The following is an 18,237-nucleotide window of genomic DNA, read 5'->3' as shown; positions in this document are numbered from 1 at the left end:
GTCTCAAATCTCTGGAAGACTGAAACAGGTTTCCCTCAAGAATTTCCCTGTATTTAGCGCCATCCATCATTCCATCCATCATTCCATAATTCCTTCAATTCTGACCAGTTTCCCAGTCCCTGTCGATGAAAAACATGATGCTGCCACCACCATGCTTCACTGTGGGGATAGTGTTCTCGGGGTGATGAGAGGTGTTGGGTTTGTGCCAGACATTTTCCTTGATGCCCAAAAATATCAATTTTAGTCTCATCTGACCAGAGTACCTTCTTCCATATGTTTGGGGAGACTCCCACATGCCTTTTGGCGAACACCAAATGTGTTTGTATGTCCATTTCAATTACAGGTTGTAATGCAAAAAAAAAAAGAAGAAAAATGCCAAGGGGGATGAATTCTTTTGCAAGGCACTGTATAGTACATCACAGTTGATCTCTTATTTCCTCCAGCTACTGCCAATGTATACATCATAAATAAAACCCTTTGAGATGGGATCCATATGTTCAAATGCAATGCATTGTGAAGTGTGAGGAAATTGCCTCTAAGGCCAGATCTCAAATCAGTTTGACATCTTAACTATTAGTGGTCAAAGGTCTGGATTTGGTTGTGTAATCTGATCCTAGATCTGTTATCAGACACAACTTCTGCTTGACACAGAAAGCAGGTTAGGAATAGCCTATCTAGACACATAGCGAGAAGATAATTTTTGGGGGGCAAGTCAGTTAAGAACAAATTTTTATTTACAATGACAGTCTACCCCAGACAACGCTGGGTCAACTATGCACTGCCTTATGGGACTCCCAGTCATTCAAACCAGGGACTGTAGTGATGCCTCTTGCACTGAGATGCAGTGCCTTAGACCGCTGCGCCACTCGGGAGCCCTGAGTTACCTCAGGCTGGAGTGTTTTTAACGCTCTAGCTTGGAATGATTTGTGTGTTGGGTTTGGACAGATAAATCAAGGATGTCCCGGTCTCAACACTACTGGCTTCATAACCACTGATCTGGAACCAGCTGATAACTCAGACCTGTCCAGGTCTCAACACTACTGGCTTCATAACCACTGATCTGGAACCAGCCATTGTGAAGCCGATCATTTCTCTGAGAGAAGAAAACAGCAGGCAGTCTCGATATATGACCTTCTGCTCAGAACAGGAGAGAGGGAGGAGGGAGGGAGGGAGGGAGGGATGGAGAGAAAATGGATGCAGAAGGGGATAAGAGACAAAGCTTGAGGCGACCTAACCCATGAGATCTAAAACTCACAGCTATATTGTATGTTGTAACGGCAGAGTTACTGTACGGTAAATAAAGCAAGTTAGATTATAAGGACAGATTTGTGATCAGAACTTACCAGAATATTCTGCCCTTGGTTACTCGTTCCTGCATTAGAGTCCACTTCCGGCCCAAATCCATGGACACATAGAGCTGTGAGATAAAACAACCAACCTATCAAACAACAGGTGTTTACTCAGTAGAAATGAACTGATTTGAAGAAATTCCCGAAAAACAGGATTTGTATGGGTAAAGAGGTGAACTGGATGGTTGTCGTAGATTTTCATGTCTGTATTGGGGATTGTGTCATCCCTGTACGTCCCTCTGTGTGTATAGCGAATTGGGAGGTTGTGTGTAGTAGAGCGTAAAGTCCAGTAAGTCAAGCAAGTGAATTTTATGGTTCACCTACACTAGGCCAACCTCTATTCATCTTAGTAGGCCATTCCATGTGAGTGAATGTGAGTGTGTGTGTGTGGTTGTAAGTGCGTGTGTGTGTGTGTGTGTGTGCGTGCGTGTGTGTGGTTGTGTGTGTGCATGTGCACCATTGATCGGCTTTATAATGAAAATGTATAGATTTTTCTCACAAGGTATCCCAGCAGACATATGAAAAGAACAAAAATGATTTCACCTCTGAGCCTGTACACATTCCCTTACTGCCACACACACACACACACACACACACACACACACACACACACACACACACACACACACACACACACACACACACACACACACACACACACACACACACACAGTGTATTGTAGGTCTACATGCACTTACAATACACTTACAAAACACAAGATCTCTCACTGAATTCCAGAGAGCCCATTTAATCATTATGAGCAGACATAATGAAACTAGATGGCCAGAACCTCGTTAAATCAAACCTGACCATCACAACATTCTCAAAGAATAACCTTGATTGGAATCACATGGGGTGATCTCAAAAAACTATCTTTCCCTAATAAACATATTAATATTAAATTCTTTTTTGCACTGTTAAATGACTTTTGACTCTCCATCTGTAGCCTGGCCACATGGAGTAGATTAAAACCTAATTTAATTTCATGTTTAATTCATTGTTAATTATTAAAGTGGAGTTCCCTCCATATGCTGTTGCTACTGTGACTGTCTGAGTTATCGGAGAAGAGATCGTAGAGACAGAACATGCAGAAATGTCCCCAGACACTGGTCTGAGGACAGTTTTGCACTTTCCTCTCATAACGGCTAAGGTTGGGATCAGGGGAAGGTAAAACTGATCCTAAATCTGTGCCTTATTTTCTTTACCCAGCTACTCCCTCTTTTCAGCACTGTAAACTAGCATAACATGTCATCATTGCACCAACTATGAATAAAAAAGCCATTGTGTAAATAAAACAACAGTATGCTATTAAAGGCTGTCTTTGCTGGAGGAAGGCTATCTTATCCTCCCAGTTAATTCATTAAGCAGCCAGGTCACCAGTGATACAAGTCAGTATTCGACGTCCACCGGGAGATGACGTGAAAACCGGCCACTAGGGGCAGCATTGTGCGCTGTTACCTCGGTTTCGGTTTTTGCTAGGGCATTGTGGACCGGAATGGAGGATAGGCATCTGATTCCTAAAGGTTGCAAGTTCAAATCCAGCAAAATGAGATGTTTGTTTTAAGACTATCCCAAACCTTAACCCTTACCTTAACCATTTGGAGTTAATGCCTAACTTTAAGATTTCAGACTAACTGCCTAAACTTAACCCTAACATTAAAAATTCTGAGTTAATGCCTAAACGTAACCTTCAAAACGTTGAAATGTGATGTTTGCAACAACGTTGAAATGTGATGTTTGAGAAACATCTAATTCTGACGTGAGACTGTGAGAGCTAGTTGGAATTAAGCAGCACAGTGAAAGGACGGACAGCAAACTCCTGCTATGAGTTTGCCTTTGCTGTAGACTTATTGTCATAAAATGTTCAGGTTGGTAGTAAGTGGCCGTATTTACTAGAAAAAGCTATTGATCGACTGTTTTGCAGCTGAACGATGGTGATTTTGTTTAGGGGAATCTCCTCATAAAAGAACAACAGATGTCTAGTCTGGAACAATCGGACTGTGACGTGGTCTTTTGATGGTGACCCACCTTGCCCTCCTTGCAGTAAGCCAGCACCTTGTCCTCCTCCTTAGGGTGGAAGAGGAGGGTCTCAGCAGTGAAGGAGAGGGGCTGGCGCTGGAAAGAGGAGCCCTCGTCTGTACTGATGAACAGCAACTGGTCCCGCTCATTAATGGACGAGCTCACCAGGATCACCTGACAGGGGTGGGGAGAGAGGTCAGAAGTCAGAAGGTGGACAAGGATAAGGGATGTGTAATGTGATAATATCTGAATGAGGAGTAGTGTAGTTGATGAGTTGTAATGATTTCGCTCTGTCAGCAGTTTTATGGTAGTTGTAGAGAACACACACACACACACACACACACACACACACACACACACACACACACACACACACACACACACACACACACACCGTACTCCCAATCAGGGCCATAAGAACACTACATCACCGTGGTCTACCTCTTACTCAGTGGAGACACCATATTGATTATCTAATATTCTCTTTTATAGCTCATAAACGGAACAAATTGTAGTGGGGAACTTTGAGTTTACCATCTCACCAATCACCATTAAGTGTTTCGGACAGGTTAACCACCAATAGGGCTGAGCTATGATCAACACAAACTTATTAGCCAATCAGATTGCTCAAGATTCTGTTATCTGCAACACTCAGCCATGAGCAAACTGTCCAAAGAGGAGAAAGATGGGGCAAACTGTATACACTGAATGTGTGGCATGTTTAATTGGACAAGTTATCCTACTTACTCTCTCCTCCTCTCTCTTCCTCTCCCCTCCTTTCTCTCTTCCTCTCCCTATTACATTTACATTTTAGTCATTCAGCAGACACTCTTATCCAGAGCAACTTACAGTAGTGAATGCATACATTTCATTTCATGCATTTTATTTTTTTGTACTGGACCCCCGTGGGAATCGAACCCGACAACCCTGGCGTTGCACACACCATGAAACACCATGCTGTGATAACTGAGCCACAGCAGAGAGCTCTTCCTCTCAAATCTCTCTCCTCCTCTCTCCTCCTCTCTCATCTCTCTCCTCCTCTCTCCTCCTCTCTCATCTCTCTCCTCCTCTCTCATCTCTCTCCTCCTCTATCTCCCTCTCTCATTCTCTCTCCTCCCTCTCTCCTCCTATCTCCTCCTCTCTCTTCCTCTCTCCTCCTTCCTCTCCTTCTCTTGTTCTCTCTCTCTATCTCCCTCTCTCTTCCTCTCTTCTCTCTCTTTCCTCTCACCTCCTTCTCTCCTCCCCTCTCTCCCTCTCTCTTGCCTTCCTCTCTCCTCTGTCTCTCTCCCTCTTGCTCCACATTGCTATGCCCCTCATACCTTAAGGATTACTAAGGGCTCCCCACTCTGGGCTGTGTGGTTGTGTATAAGCGTTTTGTGTGTGCGTGTGTGTGTGTGTGTGTGTGTGTGTGTGTGTGTGTGTGTGTGTGTGTGTGTGTGTGTGTGTGTGTGTGTGTGTGTGTGTGTGTGTGTGTGTGTGTGTGTGTAAGGGTTGGATGAGCGAGCCGGGTCTAAACAGGCTTCTATGGAGAGCCACGGTCAATTAACAACCCCTAGCCTGCCTGTTTGTTCTGCCTGCATACAGCTGCCACACCGCCTGTGGAGAGATGGGGAGAAGAGGCACTACGGAGGGACGGAGGGAGGGATGGAGGGATGGAGGGAGGGAGGAAAGCATGAATACGGAGGAAAAGTAATTAGGAGCTCAGGCTGACAACTGAGATTTTTTGTTTCAGGAGGATTGTGTGTGTGCGTGTTTTGTCCTAAAAAAAGGACATTTTCACCAGTCCCCACAAGGAAAACTTAGGGTTTAGGTTTAAGGTTAGGAGTTAAGGTTAGGTTTAGGGTTAGGAGTTTTGGGTTAAGGTTAAGGTTAGGTTAAGTGTTAGGGGTTTGGGGTTAAGGTTAGGAGTTAGGGTTAGGAGTTTTGGATTAATGTTAAGGTTAGGTTAAGGGTTAGGGGTTAGGGGTTTGGGGTTAAGGTTAGGGGTTTGGGGTTAAGGTGGGGTTTGGGGTTAAGGTTAGGGTTATGGTTAAGAGTTATTGGATTAGGACGAGACATAAGTTAGGCTAGCCCTGCCTGCCTTATATCCCGTTCCTTTCCTCATTGTAAATAGGAATTTGTTCTTAACTGTCTTGCCTCGTTAAATAAAATGACCAACAGTACTGGTGTTGCAGTACTGCAGACAACCTATGAGTGGTGCTGTTGTCAAACCGACAGAACAGACAACCTATGAGTGGTGCTGTTGTCAAACCGACAGAACAGACAACCTATGAGTGGTGCTGTTGTCAAACCGACAGAACAGACAACCTATGAGTGGTGCTGTTGTCAAACCGACAGAACAGACAACCTATGAGTGGTGCTGTTGTCAAACCGACAGAACAGACAACCTATGAGTGGTGCTGTTGTCAAACCGACAGAACAGACAACCTATGAGTGGTGCTGTTGTCAAACCGACAGAACAGCCAACCTATGAGTGGTGCTGTTGTCAAACCGACAGAACAGACAACCTATGAGTGGTGCTGTTGTCAAACCGACAGAACAGACAACCTATGAGTGGTGCTGTTGTCAAACCGACAGAACAGACAACCTATGAGTGGTGCTGTTGTCAAACCGACAGAACAGACAACCTATGAGTGGTGCTGTTGTCAAACCGACAGAACAGCCAACCTCTTGAAAAGCAGCCAAACGAGGGGAATCAAGGTTAAACCTCAAACTTGGTCCTTCTCCCTGACTTAACGTCATGACAAAAGCTAAGCCATGAACTTTTAGGAGCCAGTACAAGGAGAGAGAAACTACAGTAGCGCTCCTGTACAGAGAGGTCAGATTCTCAGAACTAAAAGCTTTTCAACACATCCACCGCTCAAAACTGTGTCCTCCGAGTAACAAAGTCCCGCTCACTCAGTACAGTGCTCCTATTGTGTGTCGAAGATAAAAGCTCTCCCGAAAACGTCCGGTGTCTACACTTGAGACAGCATAGTGGGTGTATGATACGCCGGGGGACTTACAGGAACATGAATATCATAACGTGTAATTATGCCACTCTGTATGTATAGGCATCAGGGAGCTATTCCCAGCTTCTGATCATATGTGAGCTGTCAGTGACTGCTATTATATCTTTTATAGGTGGTAGATCACTTTTTATTATTGCAGATAAATTGTGGCTTCCATCAATGAAATTGTCTGCATCATTTCCAATCGCCCGTCAGTGATTGCGCTTAATCTGTCCCGTGGGTTTAGTGAAGTAAAACAACAACATTGAAAGTCCCGTCACTTCCTCTAATCCCGGATGCTGATTGGTTAAAACAAGTTGTTCCTCAATGTCTAGTATTTAGTCATACAATCTGTCATCAAACACACAAATCTGCTTAGCTGTCTTAAAATACTATTAAAGCAAGCTGTATCCATCTCTACTGATACATGTTGTGTATAATAGGATGGGGAAATGATGGTGGGACAGATCTGAGGAGATAGTTGTTGTACAACCCGGAGAGATGAAGAGATACTAATTCCATGGGTATACGTCACTGGGTAAACAAATACTATCACACGGTGGGGACACACAAACGTAAGGCACCGTGGCACACACACACACACACACACAGAGACACACACACACAGACACACAGACACAGACACAGACACAGACACACACACACACACACACACACACACACACACACACACACACACACACACACACACACACACACACACACACACACACACCTTGATCACAGAGGTAATAAATTGCAGGCCAATCTATGGATCTTTGTCTGTCTATTTTGTAGAAACCAACAATCAATGGAAGACTCTCTTTCAGCCAGCACAGAGAACCATACATCTACTGTCCCCAGTCAACCAATCACATAGTAGCAAACATGCACACATTCTCCATCTCCACCTGACTGTAAACAGATGCCAGCGCACCATAGTAATGCTTATCACTTTGGCTAGAACACAGGTTTCTAGCTGAGTTTTTTTGTAAACGTCTTAAGACACTCCTGTCTGCCTGAGGAGAAACACATAACCCGTTGGCTAGTATTTCACGGTTCCATTTTCTGAATGTAGCTCCAGCAACAATTACTTTCCACCCAATTACATATGCAAATTGACAGTGTTGACTTTCAGTGAGAGCAGGAAGTGTGAGTGGTGAGCCGTATTATGCTCTGTTTAAACTAGAGAATAGTATTGTCAGGATCGCCTGGGAGATTAACATTATATTGACATAACGTTATTCAAATCTTCCCAGGACTAGCTATGAGAAAGTACACAGCATTATGATAAAGTCTACACAACAAATTCATAAAGTTGAGAACTATAGAAAAAAATATGTTCACAGGAATGTGTCACACACACACACACACACACACACACACACACACACACACACACACACACACACACACACACACACACACACACACACACACACACACACACACACACACACACACACACAGGGTGGGAAAATTCCATGACCTTTCAATAAATTCCTGGTTTTCCTGAAATCCCGGTTGGAGCATTCACAGAGTCAGGACGGAATAAACTGGAAATCCGGAATTTATTGAAAGGTCCCTGGATTTTGCAACCCTAGTCATGCACCCACACCTATGTGTGCACACCATGCACCCACACCACACCACGCACCACACCACACACACACCTCAGTCCAGCACACCACTCAGCAGTATGCTAGCCATCCAGGGAGAGGGCTGGGTGATAGATGACATCCATTACACCAGGGAAAGGAGTGACAGCCCCGACAGAGAATAGTACACTGTGTCAGAGGTGTCAGGAAGGACCAACTACCCACAGCTACATCCTCTAATGCATTAACCATAGCCACGTGCATTATGGATATTACTTTCCATAGCCACGTGCATTATGGATATTAGTTTCCAGAGGCAAGTGCATTTGTACTACACTAGTGGCGACTGGCAGGACACGACCCGGCTCTGCGGATCTGGGGCTCCACCTTGGCTCTGATCCATGGTTCCTGAAGAACTTATCTTTAGCATTGTCAACCACAAGACAGAGAGTGACAGAGAGAGAGACAGAGAGAGAGAGAGAGAGGCTGAAAGAGAGAGCGAGAGTGAGAGAGAGTGAGAGAAAGAGAGAGACAGAGAAAGAGAGAGAGAGACAGTCAGAGAGAGATTCTGATTCTGCCTCGATGCTCGCTGGTGGAGTGGTGCCTGCTCTGTGGTAACTGATTCTGCCTCGATGCTCGCTGGTGGAGTGGTGCCTGCTCTGTGGTAACTGATTCTGCCTCGATGCTCGTTGGTGGAGTGGTGCCTGCTCTGTGGTAACTGATTCTGCATCGATGCTCGCTGGTGGAGTGGTGCCTGCTCTGGTAACTGATTCTGCCTCGATGCTCGATGGTGCCAAGATCAGTGCTTATCAACATCAGACTGACAACGATGTGCACTTTCACTCCCACTCTCTCTGTCTCCTCCAACTCTCTGTCATTCCTCCTCCTCTCTCTGTCTCCTCCAACTCTCTATCATTCCTCCTCCTCTCTCTGTCCCCTCCAACTCTCTATCATTCCTCCTCCTCTCTCTGTCTCCTCCAACCCTCTATCATTCCTCCTCTCTCTGTCTCCTCCAACTCTCTATCATTCCTCCTCCTCTCTCTGTCTCCTCCAACTCTCTATCATTCCTCCTCTCTCTGTCTCCTCCAACTCTCTATCATTCCTCCTCCTCTCTCTGTCCCCTCCAACTCTCTATCATTCCTCCTCCTCTCTCTGTCTCCTCCAACTCTCTATCATTCCTCCTCCTCTCTCTGTCTCCTCCAACTCTCTATCATTCCTCCTCCTCTCTCTGTCTCCTCCAACTCTCTATCATTCCTCCTCCTCTCTCTGTCCCCTCCAACTCTCTATCATTCCTCCTCCTCTCTCTGTCTCCTCCAACTCTCTATCATTCCTCCTCCTCTCTCTGTCTCCTCCAACTCTCTATCATTCCTCCTCCTCTCTCTGTCTCCTCCAACTCTCTATCATTCCTCCTCCTCTCTCTGTCTCCTCCAACTCTCTATCATTCCTCCTCCTCTCTCTGTCTCCTCCAACTCTCTATCATTCCTCCTCCTCTCTCTGTCTCCTCCAACTCTCTATCATTCCTCCTCCTCTCTCTGTCTCCTCCAACTCTCTATCATTCCTCCTCCTCTCTCTGTCCCCTCCAACTCTCTATCATTCCTCCTCCTCTCTCTGTCTCCTCCAACTCTCTATCATTCCTCCTCCTCTCTCTGTCTCCTCCAACTCTCTATCATTCCTCCTCCTCTCTCTGTCTCCTCCAACTCTCTATCATTCCTCCTCCTCTCTCTGTCTCCTCCAACTCTCTATCATTCCTCCTCCTCTCTCTGTCTCCTCCAACTCTCTATCATTCCTCCTCCTCTCTCTGTCTCCTCCAACTCTCTATCATTCCTCCTCCTCTCTCTGTCTCCTCCAACTCTCTATCATTCCTCCTCCTCTCTCTGTCCCCTCCAACTCTCTATCATTCCTCCTCCTCTCTCTGTCTCCTCCAACTCTCTATCATTCCTCCTCCTCTCTCTGTCTCCTCCAACTCTCTATCATTCCTCCTCCTCTCTCTGTCTCCTCCAACTCTCTGTTGTTCCTCCTCCTCTCTCTGTCTCCTCCAACTCTCTATCATTCCTCCTCTCTCTGTCTCCTCCAACTCTCTATCATTCCTCCTCCTCTTTCTGTCTCCTTCATTTAATTTAGGATACCATCAACACCACAGGCCTTTTTGGGTTGGAGGGTTTATATTTTGTCCTGTAGTTCATTCAATGTAATTGGAGAATCCAGTGGGTTCTGGTAGTCTTTAATAGTTGATTCTAAGATTTGTATTTGATCGTGTATATGTTTTTGCTATTTGTTCTTTGTTATAGAGACAAAAAGATTGGAGAAGTGGTCTATCCATACGTCTCAATTTTGGATAGATAACTCTTCGTGTTGTTGTGGTTAGATTTTATGGATTCTTCAATTACATTGAGCTGATTTCTGACGTGCTGTTCCTTCTTTTTCCATAGTGTATTTCTGTATTGTTTTAGTGACTCACCATAGTGAAAGCGTAGGCTCAGGTTTTCAGGGTCTTTATGTTTTTGGTTGGACAGGTTTCTCAATTTCTTTCTTAGGTTTTTGCATTCTTCATCAAACCATTTGTCATTGTTGTTCATTTTCTTCGGTTTTCTGTTTGAAATGTTTCGATTAGATAGGGAAGCTGAGAGGTCAAATATACTGTTTAGGTTTTCTACTGCCAAGTTGACACCTCCGTTATTAGAGTGGAACGTTTTTGTCCAGGAAGTTGTCTAGAAGGGATTTAATTTGTTGCTGCCTAATTGTTTTTTGGTAGGTTTCCACACTACTTTCCTTCCATCTATAGTATTTCTTAATATTACACAGTTCCCTTGGCTTTGATGCCTTATGATTGAGCATAGCTCTGTAGAGTGTGATTTTTCTGTGATCTGATAGGGGTGTTAGGGGCTCACTGTGAACGCTCTGAGAGTCTCTGGGTTGAGGTCGGTGAGAAAGTAGTCTACAGTACTACTGCTAAGAGATGAGCTGTAGGTTTACCTACCGTAGGAGTGCTCTCGAAGCTTACCATTGTCTATGTACATACCCAGAGTGCGACAGAGCTGCAGGAGTTGTGACCCATTTTTGTTGGTTATGTTGTCGTAGTGGTGCCTCTCTCTCTCTCTCTCTCTCTCTCTCTCTCATACTACAGTCAGAGGCTAAGCTTCTGACTGTAGTATGAATGAAGGTGTTGTTCAATCACACTCTGGAATTTCTCTCTCCCTTTCCAGTTACCAGAGAAAGAGAGGGAGAGATAGAAAGGGTGCGAGAGAGAGGAAGAGTCATGGAGGAGAATGAGAGAAAGTGAGGAGAGAGAGAGGGATCTCTGAGGAATGACTTCAGACTTAATCACAGTGAATCACAGTATGAGAGTGTTCATCTGTGAGGATCTCTCCCTGCACCGTCTGTCTGTCTGTCTGTCTGTCTGTCTGTCTGTCTGTCTGTCTGTCTGTCTGTCTGTCTGTCTGTCTGTCTGTCTGTCTGTCTGTCTGTCTGTCTGTCTGTCTGTCTGTCTGTCTGGGGTGTGTGTGTGTGTGTGTGTGATGTTGTATTCACAGGGAGATCGATCTAGTTTGAAGTCAAAGTAAGACATCCATCCAGGTCCCAGAACATCTAGAATTGGGCCACTAGGGGCAACGGTGAGCGCTGTTACCTTTAGGTAGGGTGGTGGCTTGCCAGGGTTAAAGCTGTTTCCTTCAGGTAGGGTGGTGGCTTGCCAGGGTTAAAGCTGTTTCCTTCAGGTAGGGTGGTGGCTTGCCAGGGTAAAAGCTGTTACCTTCAGGTAGACTGGTGGCTTGCCAGGGTAAAAGCTGTTACCTTTAGGTAGGCCGGTGGCTTGCCAGGGTAAAAGCTATTACCTTCAGGTAGGCTGGTGGCTTGCCAGGGTAAAAGCTGTTACCTTTAGGTAGGGTGGTGGCTTGCCAGGGTAAAAGCTGTTACCTTTAGGTAGGCTGGTGGCTTGCCAGGGTAAAAGCTGTTACCTTCAGGTAGGCTGATGGCTTGCCAGGGTAAAAGCTGTTACCTTTAGGTAGGGTGGTGGCTTGCCAGGGTAAAAGCTGTTACCTTCAGGTAGGCTGATGGCTTGCCAGGGTAAAAGCTGTTACCTTCAGGTAGGCTGATGGCTTGCCAGGGTAAAAGCTGTTACCTTTAGGTAGGCTGGTGGCTTGCCAGGGTAAAAGCTGTTTCCTTCAGGTAGGCTGGTGGCTTGCCAGGGTTAAAGCTGTTACCTTCAGGTAGGCTGGTGGCTTGCCAGGGTAAAAGCTGATCTCTGGTGCCAAGGGTTGAGTGCTCAATCCCAGTGCTAGGCAATCATTTTTGTTTTTCTGTTTTAAGTATTTCCCTAACTTAAACCCTTAACCACTCTGAATTCATTCCTAAACTTAACCCTATTTTAACCTCTTAGGGCTAGGGGGCAGTATTTACACGGCCGGATAAAAAACATACCCGATTTAATCTGGTTACTACTCCTACCCAGTAACTAGAATATGCATATACTTATTAGATATGGATAGAAAACACCCTAAAGTTTCTAAAACTGTTTGAATGGTGTCTGTGAGTATAACAGAACTCATATGGCAGGTCAAAACCTGAGAGATTCCTTTACAGGAAGTGGCCTGTCTGACCATTTATTGGCTTTCTTTGACATCTCTTTCCAAAACAAAGGATCTCTGCGGTAACGTGACACTTCCCACGGCTCCCATAGGCTCTCAGAGCCCGGGAAAAAGCTGAATGTCGTCATTCCAGCCCCAGGCTGAAACACATTATCGCCTTTGTCAAGTGGCCAATCAGGGGACAGTGGGCTTAGGCGCGTGTACTGGTCGCCCCCGTCTTTCTTTTTTTTCCTCTATTTACCGAAACGCAGATTCCAGGTCGGAATATTATCGCTTTTTTACGAGATAAATTGCATAAAAATTGATTTTAAACAGCGGTTGACATGCTTCGAAGTACGGTAATGGAATATTTAGAATTTTTTTGTCACGAAATGCGCCATGCTCGTAACCCTGATTTACCATTTCGGATAGTGTATAGAACGCACGAACAAAACGCCGCTGTTTGGATATAACGATGGATTATTTGGGACCAAACCAACATTTGTTATTGAAGTAGAAGTCCTGGGAGTGCATTCTGACGAAGAACAGCAAAGGTAATAACATTTTTGTTATAGTAAATCGGATTTTGGTGAAGGCTAAACTTGCTGGGTGTCTAAATAGCTAGCCCGTGATGGCTGGGCTATGTACTTAGAATATTGCAAAATGTGCTTTCACCAAAAAGCTATTTTAAAATCGGACATATCGAGTGCATAGAGGAGTTCTGTATCTATAATTCTTAAAATAATTGTTATGCTTTTTGTGAACGTTTATCGTGAGTAATTTAGTAAATTGTTAGTAAATTCCCCGGAAGTTTGCGGGGGGTATGCTAGTTCTGAACGTCACATGCTAATGTAAAAAGCTGTTTTTTGATATAAATATGAACTTGATTGAACAAAACATGCATGTATTGTATAACATAATGTCCTAGGGTTGTCATCTGATGAAGATCATCAAAGGTTAGTGCTGCATTTAGCTGTGGTTTGGGTTTATGTGACATTATATGCTAGCTTGAAAAATGGGTGTCTGATTATTTCTGGCTGGGTACTCCGCTGACATAATCTAATGCTTTGCTTTCGTTGTAAAGCCTTTTTGAAATCGGACAGTGTGGTTAGATAAAGGAGAGTCTTGTCTTTAAAATGGTGTAAAATAGTTATATGTTTGAGAAATTGAAGTAATAGCATTTTTAAGGTATTTGAATATCGCGCCACGGGATTAGACTGGCTGTTGCGTAGGTGGGACGATTTGGTGCCACCTACCCTAGAGAGGTTAAACTTATCCCAAACCTTAACCCTTAACTTAACAAGATGTGAAACCCCCAGTCCGACAAGAGTGTTTTTGGTTTCAGTTAGGTAACAGTGTCTCAACTTAAACGTCAAAAATTGATGTTTACTTTGACTTCACCCATAGACGTTTGGAAAAACGTGGACACCTTGTTGTGATTACGTAGATCCACCTGGGCAATTTCTTCGTAGACCACTAATTGACATCTCTTCAGCAGGTTCTCAACCATAAAACACTTAATACACTGTGAGAGGCTAAACTAACTTTCTGTAATAAGAATGCAAAATGTACAGTTGAAGACGGAAGTTTACATACAACTTAGCCAAATACATTTAACTCAGTTTTTCACAATTCCTGACATTTAATCCTAGTAAAAATTCCCTGTCTTAGGCCAGTTAAATGTATTTATTTTAAGAATGTGAAATGTCAGAATAATAGTAGAGAGAATGATTTATTTCAGCTTTTATTTCTTTCATCACATTCCCAGTGGGTCAGAAGTTTACATACACTCAATTAGTATTTGGTAGTATTGCCTTTAAATTGTTTAACTTGGGTCAAACGTTTCGGGTAGCCTTCCACAAGCTTCCCACAATAAGGTGGGTGAATTTTAGCCCATTCCTCCTGACAGAGCTGGTGTAACTGAGTCAGGTTTGTAGGCCTCCTTGCTCGCACACACTTTTTCAGTTCTGGCCACACATTTTCTATAGGATTGAGGTCAGGGCTTTATGATGGCCACTCCAAGACCTTGACTTTGTTGTCCTTATGCCATTTTGCCACCACTTTGGAAGTATGCTTGGGGTCATTGTCCATTTGGAAGACCCATTTACGACCAAGCTTTAACTTCCTGACTGATGTCTTGAGATGTTGCTTCAATATATCCACATAATTTTCCTCCCTCATGATGCCATCTATTTTGTGAAGTGCACCAGTCCTTCCTGCAGCAAAGCATCCACACAACATGATGCTGCCACCCCTGTGCTTCACGGTTGGGATGGTGTTCTTTGGTTTGCAAGCCTCCCCCTTTTTCCTCCAAACATAATGATGGTCATTATGGCCAAACAGTTCTATTTTTGTTTCATCAGACCAGAGAACATTTCTCCAAAAAGTACGATCTTTGTCCCCATGTGCAGTTGCAAACCATAGTCTGGCTTTTTATGGTGGATTTGGAAGCAGTGGCTTCTTCCTTGCTTAGTGGCCTTTCAGGTTATGTCGATATAGGACTCATTTTACTGTGGATATAGATACTTTTTGTACCTGTACCTCTTCACAAGGTCCTTTGCTGTTGTTCTGGGATTGATTTGCACTTTTCGCACCAAAGTATGTTCATCTCTAGGAGACAGAACGCGTCTCCTTCCTGAGCGGTATGATGGCTGCGTGGTCCCATGATGTTTATACTTGCATACTATTGTTTGTACAGATGAACGTGATACCCTCAGCCGTTTGGAAATTGCTCCCAAGGATGAACCAGACTTGTGGAGGTCTACAATTTTTTCTGAGGTCTTGGCTGATGTCTTTTGATTTTCCCATGATGTCAAGCAAAGAGGAACTGAGTTTGTTGGTAGGCCTTGAAATACATCCACAGGTACACCTCCTATTGACTCAAATGATGTTAATTAGCCTATCAAAAGCTTCTAAAGCCATGACATAATTTTCTGGAATTTTCCAAGCTGTTTAAAGGCACAGTCAACTTAGTGTATGTAAACTTCTGACCCACTGGAATTGTGATACAGCGAATTATAAGTGAAATAATCTGTCCGTAAACAATTGTTGTAAAAATTACTTGTGTCATGCACAAAGTAGATGTCCTATCCAACTTGCTAAAACTATTGTTTGTTAACAAGATATTTTTGGAGTGGTTGAAAAACAAGTTTTAATGACTCCAACCTAAGTGTATGTAAACTTCCGACTTCAACTGTATTTAAGATATCGCGGACTGCAGACAATTATACATTTCTATGATGGCGAACAGAGTTCACTGGATCACCCGCACAGTGGAGAACAGTGTTCACTGGATCACCCGCACAGTGGAGAACAGAGTTCACTGGATCACCAGCACAGTGGAGAACAGAGTTCACTGGATCACCCGCACAGTGGAGAACAGAGTTCACTGGATCACCCGCACAGTGGAGAACAGAGTTCACTGGATCACCCGCACAGTGGAGAACAGAGTTCACTGGATCACCCGCACAGTGGAGAACAGAGTTCACTGGATCACCCGCACAGTGGAGAACAGAGTTCACTGGATCACCCGCACAGTGGAGAACAGAGTTCACTGGATCACCCGCACAGTGGAGAACAGTGTTCACTGGATCACCCGCACAGTGGAGAACAGAGTTCACTGGATCACCCGCACAGTGGAGAACAGAAATAACTGGATCAGCCACACAGTGTAAAGGAGAGGACAGGAAAAGCAGGAGAGGAGGGTGGGGTTGAGAGAACAGTGCAGAGCAGGATTTGACCCGCCCTCCTGCCCTCTCACCACAGAACCTGACACTCACACAGGCATTTTGTCCAGGTAAGGCCAATGAGGGTAATCAGCACCCACATAACCTGCCCCTGTCACAAGCACTTAGACTGAAGTCAGCTAGCCGACCAGGGGTGGAGGGGGTGGATGGGAGCAAGGGGTGGAGGGGAGGTGGAAGTACTGAGAGAGAGAGAGAGAGAGAGAGAGAGAGAGAGAGAGAGAGAGAGAGAGAGAGAGAGAGAGAGAGAGAGAGAGAGAGAGAGAGAGAGAGAGAGAGAGAGAGAGAGAGAGAGAGAGAGTGAAGAACAAACACCATTGGATTTATTTTCCCTTTTGTACTTTAACTATTTGTACATCGTTACAACATTGTATATAGACATAATATGACATTTGAAATGTCTTTATTATTTTGGAACTTGCGTTAGTGTAATATTTACTTTTCACTTTTTATAGTTTATTTCATTTTTGTTTATCCATCTCACTTGCTTTGGCAATGTAAACATATGTTTCCCATGCCAATAAAGCCCTTTGAATTGAATTGAGAGAGAAAGAGAGAGAGAGAGAAATAGAGAACCCACATTCTGACCTTGCAGGAGGTGAAATCAAATACCTGCATGGCCAAAAAGAGAGCTGGAGAGAGAGATGAGAAGGAGGGAGGTGGGAGACAGACAGGAACAGAGGCATGCCCAGCTGCTTCCCTTGCAAAAATGGAAACGGAATACCTGCATAGCTAAACAGGGAAGGAGATATAGAGAAGAGAGAGACATAGAGAGAAATAGCAACATGACAGACATAGATAGTTAGAAAGAGAAAGAGGGCGCGAGAGGGGGAGATAGAGAGAGGGAGAAATTAGAGGGAGAGACTATGGCCTACATGGGTCTCCAGTCTGCTCCTGACAGCCGCAATTAAAGGTGCAGGACTGATGAGGCCCTCTCATGCAACGTCCTGCCTGCCTTGCCCAGCCCGGCTCAGCCCACAGAATTCAATTAGCACTTATCCAACAGCGACAGAGAGCAGCGCTGTGATTCACATACTCATCCCCCCACACACTGAGACACATTGAGACACACCACAGAGAACCAGCATGTTTATAAGCACAGGGAGGAGCTACTGTCTTCAGATGATGTGTGTATATATTCAGGTGTGTATTCTGCTGAGTGTGTGAATGTGTGTTAGAGAGAGAGAGAGAGACAGAGAGAGAGAGAGAGAGAGACAGAGAGAGACAGAGAGAGACAGACAGAGAGAGAGACAGAGAGACAGAGAGAGAGAGAGAGAGAGAGAGAGAGAGAGAGAGAGAGAGAGACAGAGACAGAGACAGAGACAGAGACAGAGAGAGAGAGAGAGAGAGAGAGAGAGAGAGAGAGATGCGGCCGATTTGTTCCCTCACGTGGCACAAATCCTGTGATGTTTCTTACTTTTTCAGGTCCATTCTCTAACGAGCTGTGGGATAAAAGTAATCATGCCCGTCTGATCCACCAGGGAGATTTATTCGCTCGGAACACACACTTACAAAAATCATGAATCAGCATCATTTTTATGTATATATACAAAGAAGTATCAATAGAAAACAGGTGAAACGAAACGAAGTGCAGCTAGTTTACAGTCTTTCCAGCTTCAGTTTGAAGTGATTGTGTTTGAGTTGTTGGCTAGATCCTCTGAACAACAATGTCCTGACGAGAGAGCACATTTTCTATGCCAGGTGAAATCACGCCTGATTAGCTCATTGTTATGGATGTATCCAAATAAATGTCACTAGAAAACAGCTTAAACAAATGCAAATGCGGCTACTTTGTTGTTATTCTGGCTGCCCTGTTTGAAGTGACTGTAAGTTAGCCATAGTTGGCTTGCTAGCGAAGGGATAAGAACGTTGCCAGCCAGTATGGCAATGGAACATTTAGAACCAACCACTGGGTCACGTCCATAGATACGGAACAAAAAGACTGAACGACTGGGTCACGTCCATAGATACAGAA

General features: G+C 44.4%; 1 protein-coding gene across 4 annotated transcripts in view; it reads right to left on the bottom strand.

Annotated features, from left to right (window-relative positions):
* LOC106608564 (VPS10 domain-containing receptor SorCS2) overlaps positions 1 to 18,237 on the bottom strand; it is a 500,590-nt gene that overhangs the window by 64,577 nt on the left and 417,776 nt on the right. For all 4 annotated transcript variants that reach the window (XM_045721501.1, XM_045721503.1, XM_045721502.1 and 1 more), the window contains exons 4-5: positions 3,379 to 3,543; positions 1,344 to 1,417 (exon numbers count right to left, since the gene is read on the bottom strand). In XM_045721501.1, the coding sequence (XP_045577457.1) occupies positions 1,344 to 1,417; positions 3,379 to 3,543 (239 nt within the window). The remainder of the gene's footprint in view (positions 1 to 1,343; positions 1,418 to 3,378; positions 3,544 to 18,237) is intronic.

The sequence above is a fragment of the Salmo salar genome, chromosome ssa07 (assembly GCF_905237065.1).
Source record: "Salmo salar chromosome ssa07, Ssal_v3.1, whole genome shotgun sequence".
Classification (NCBI taxonomy): domain Eukaryota; kingdom Metazoa; phylum Chordata; class Actinopteri; order Salmoniformes; family Salmonidae; genus Salmo; species Salmo salar.
This window is presented reverse-complemented; position numbering and strand designations above follow the sequence as displayed.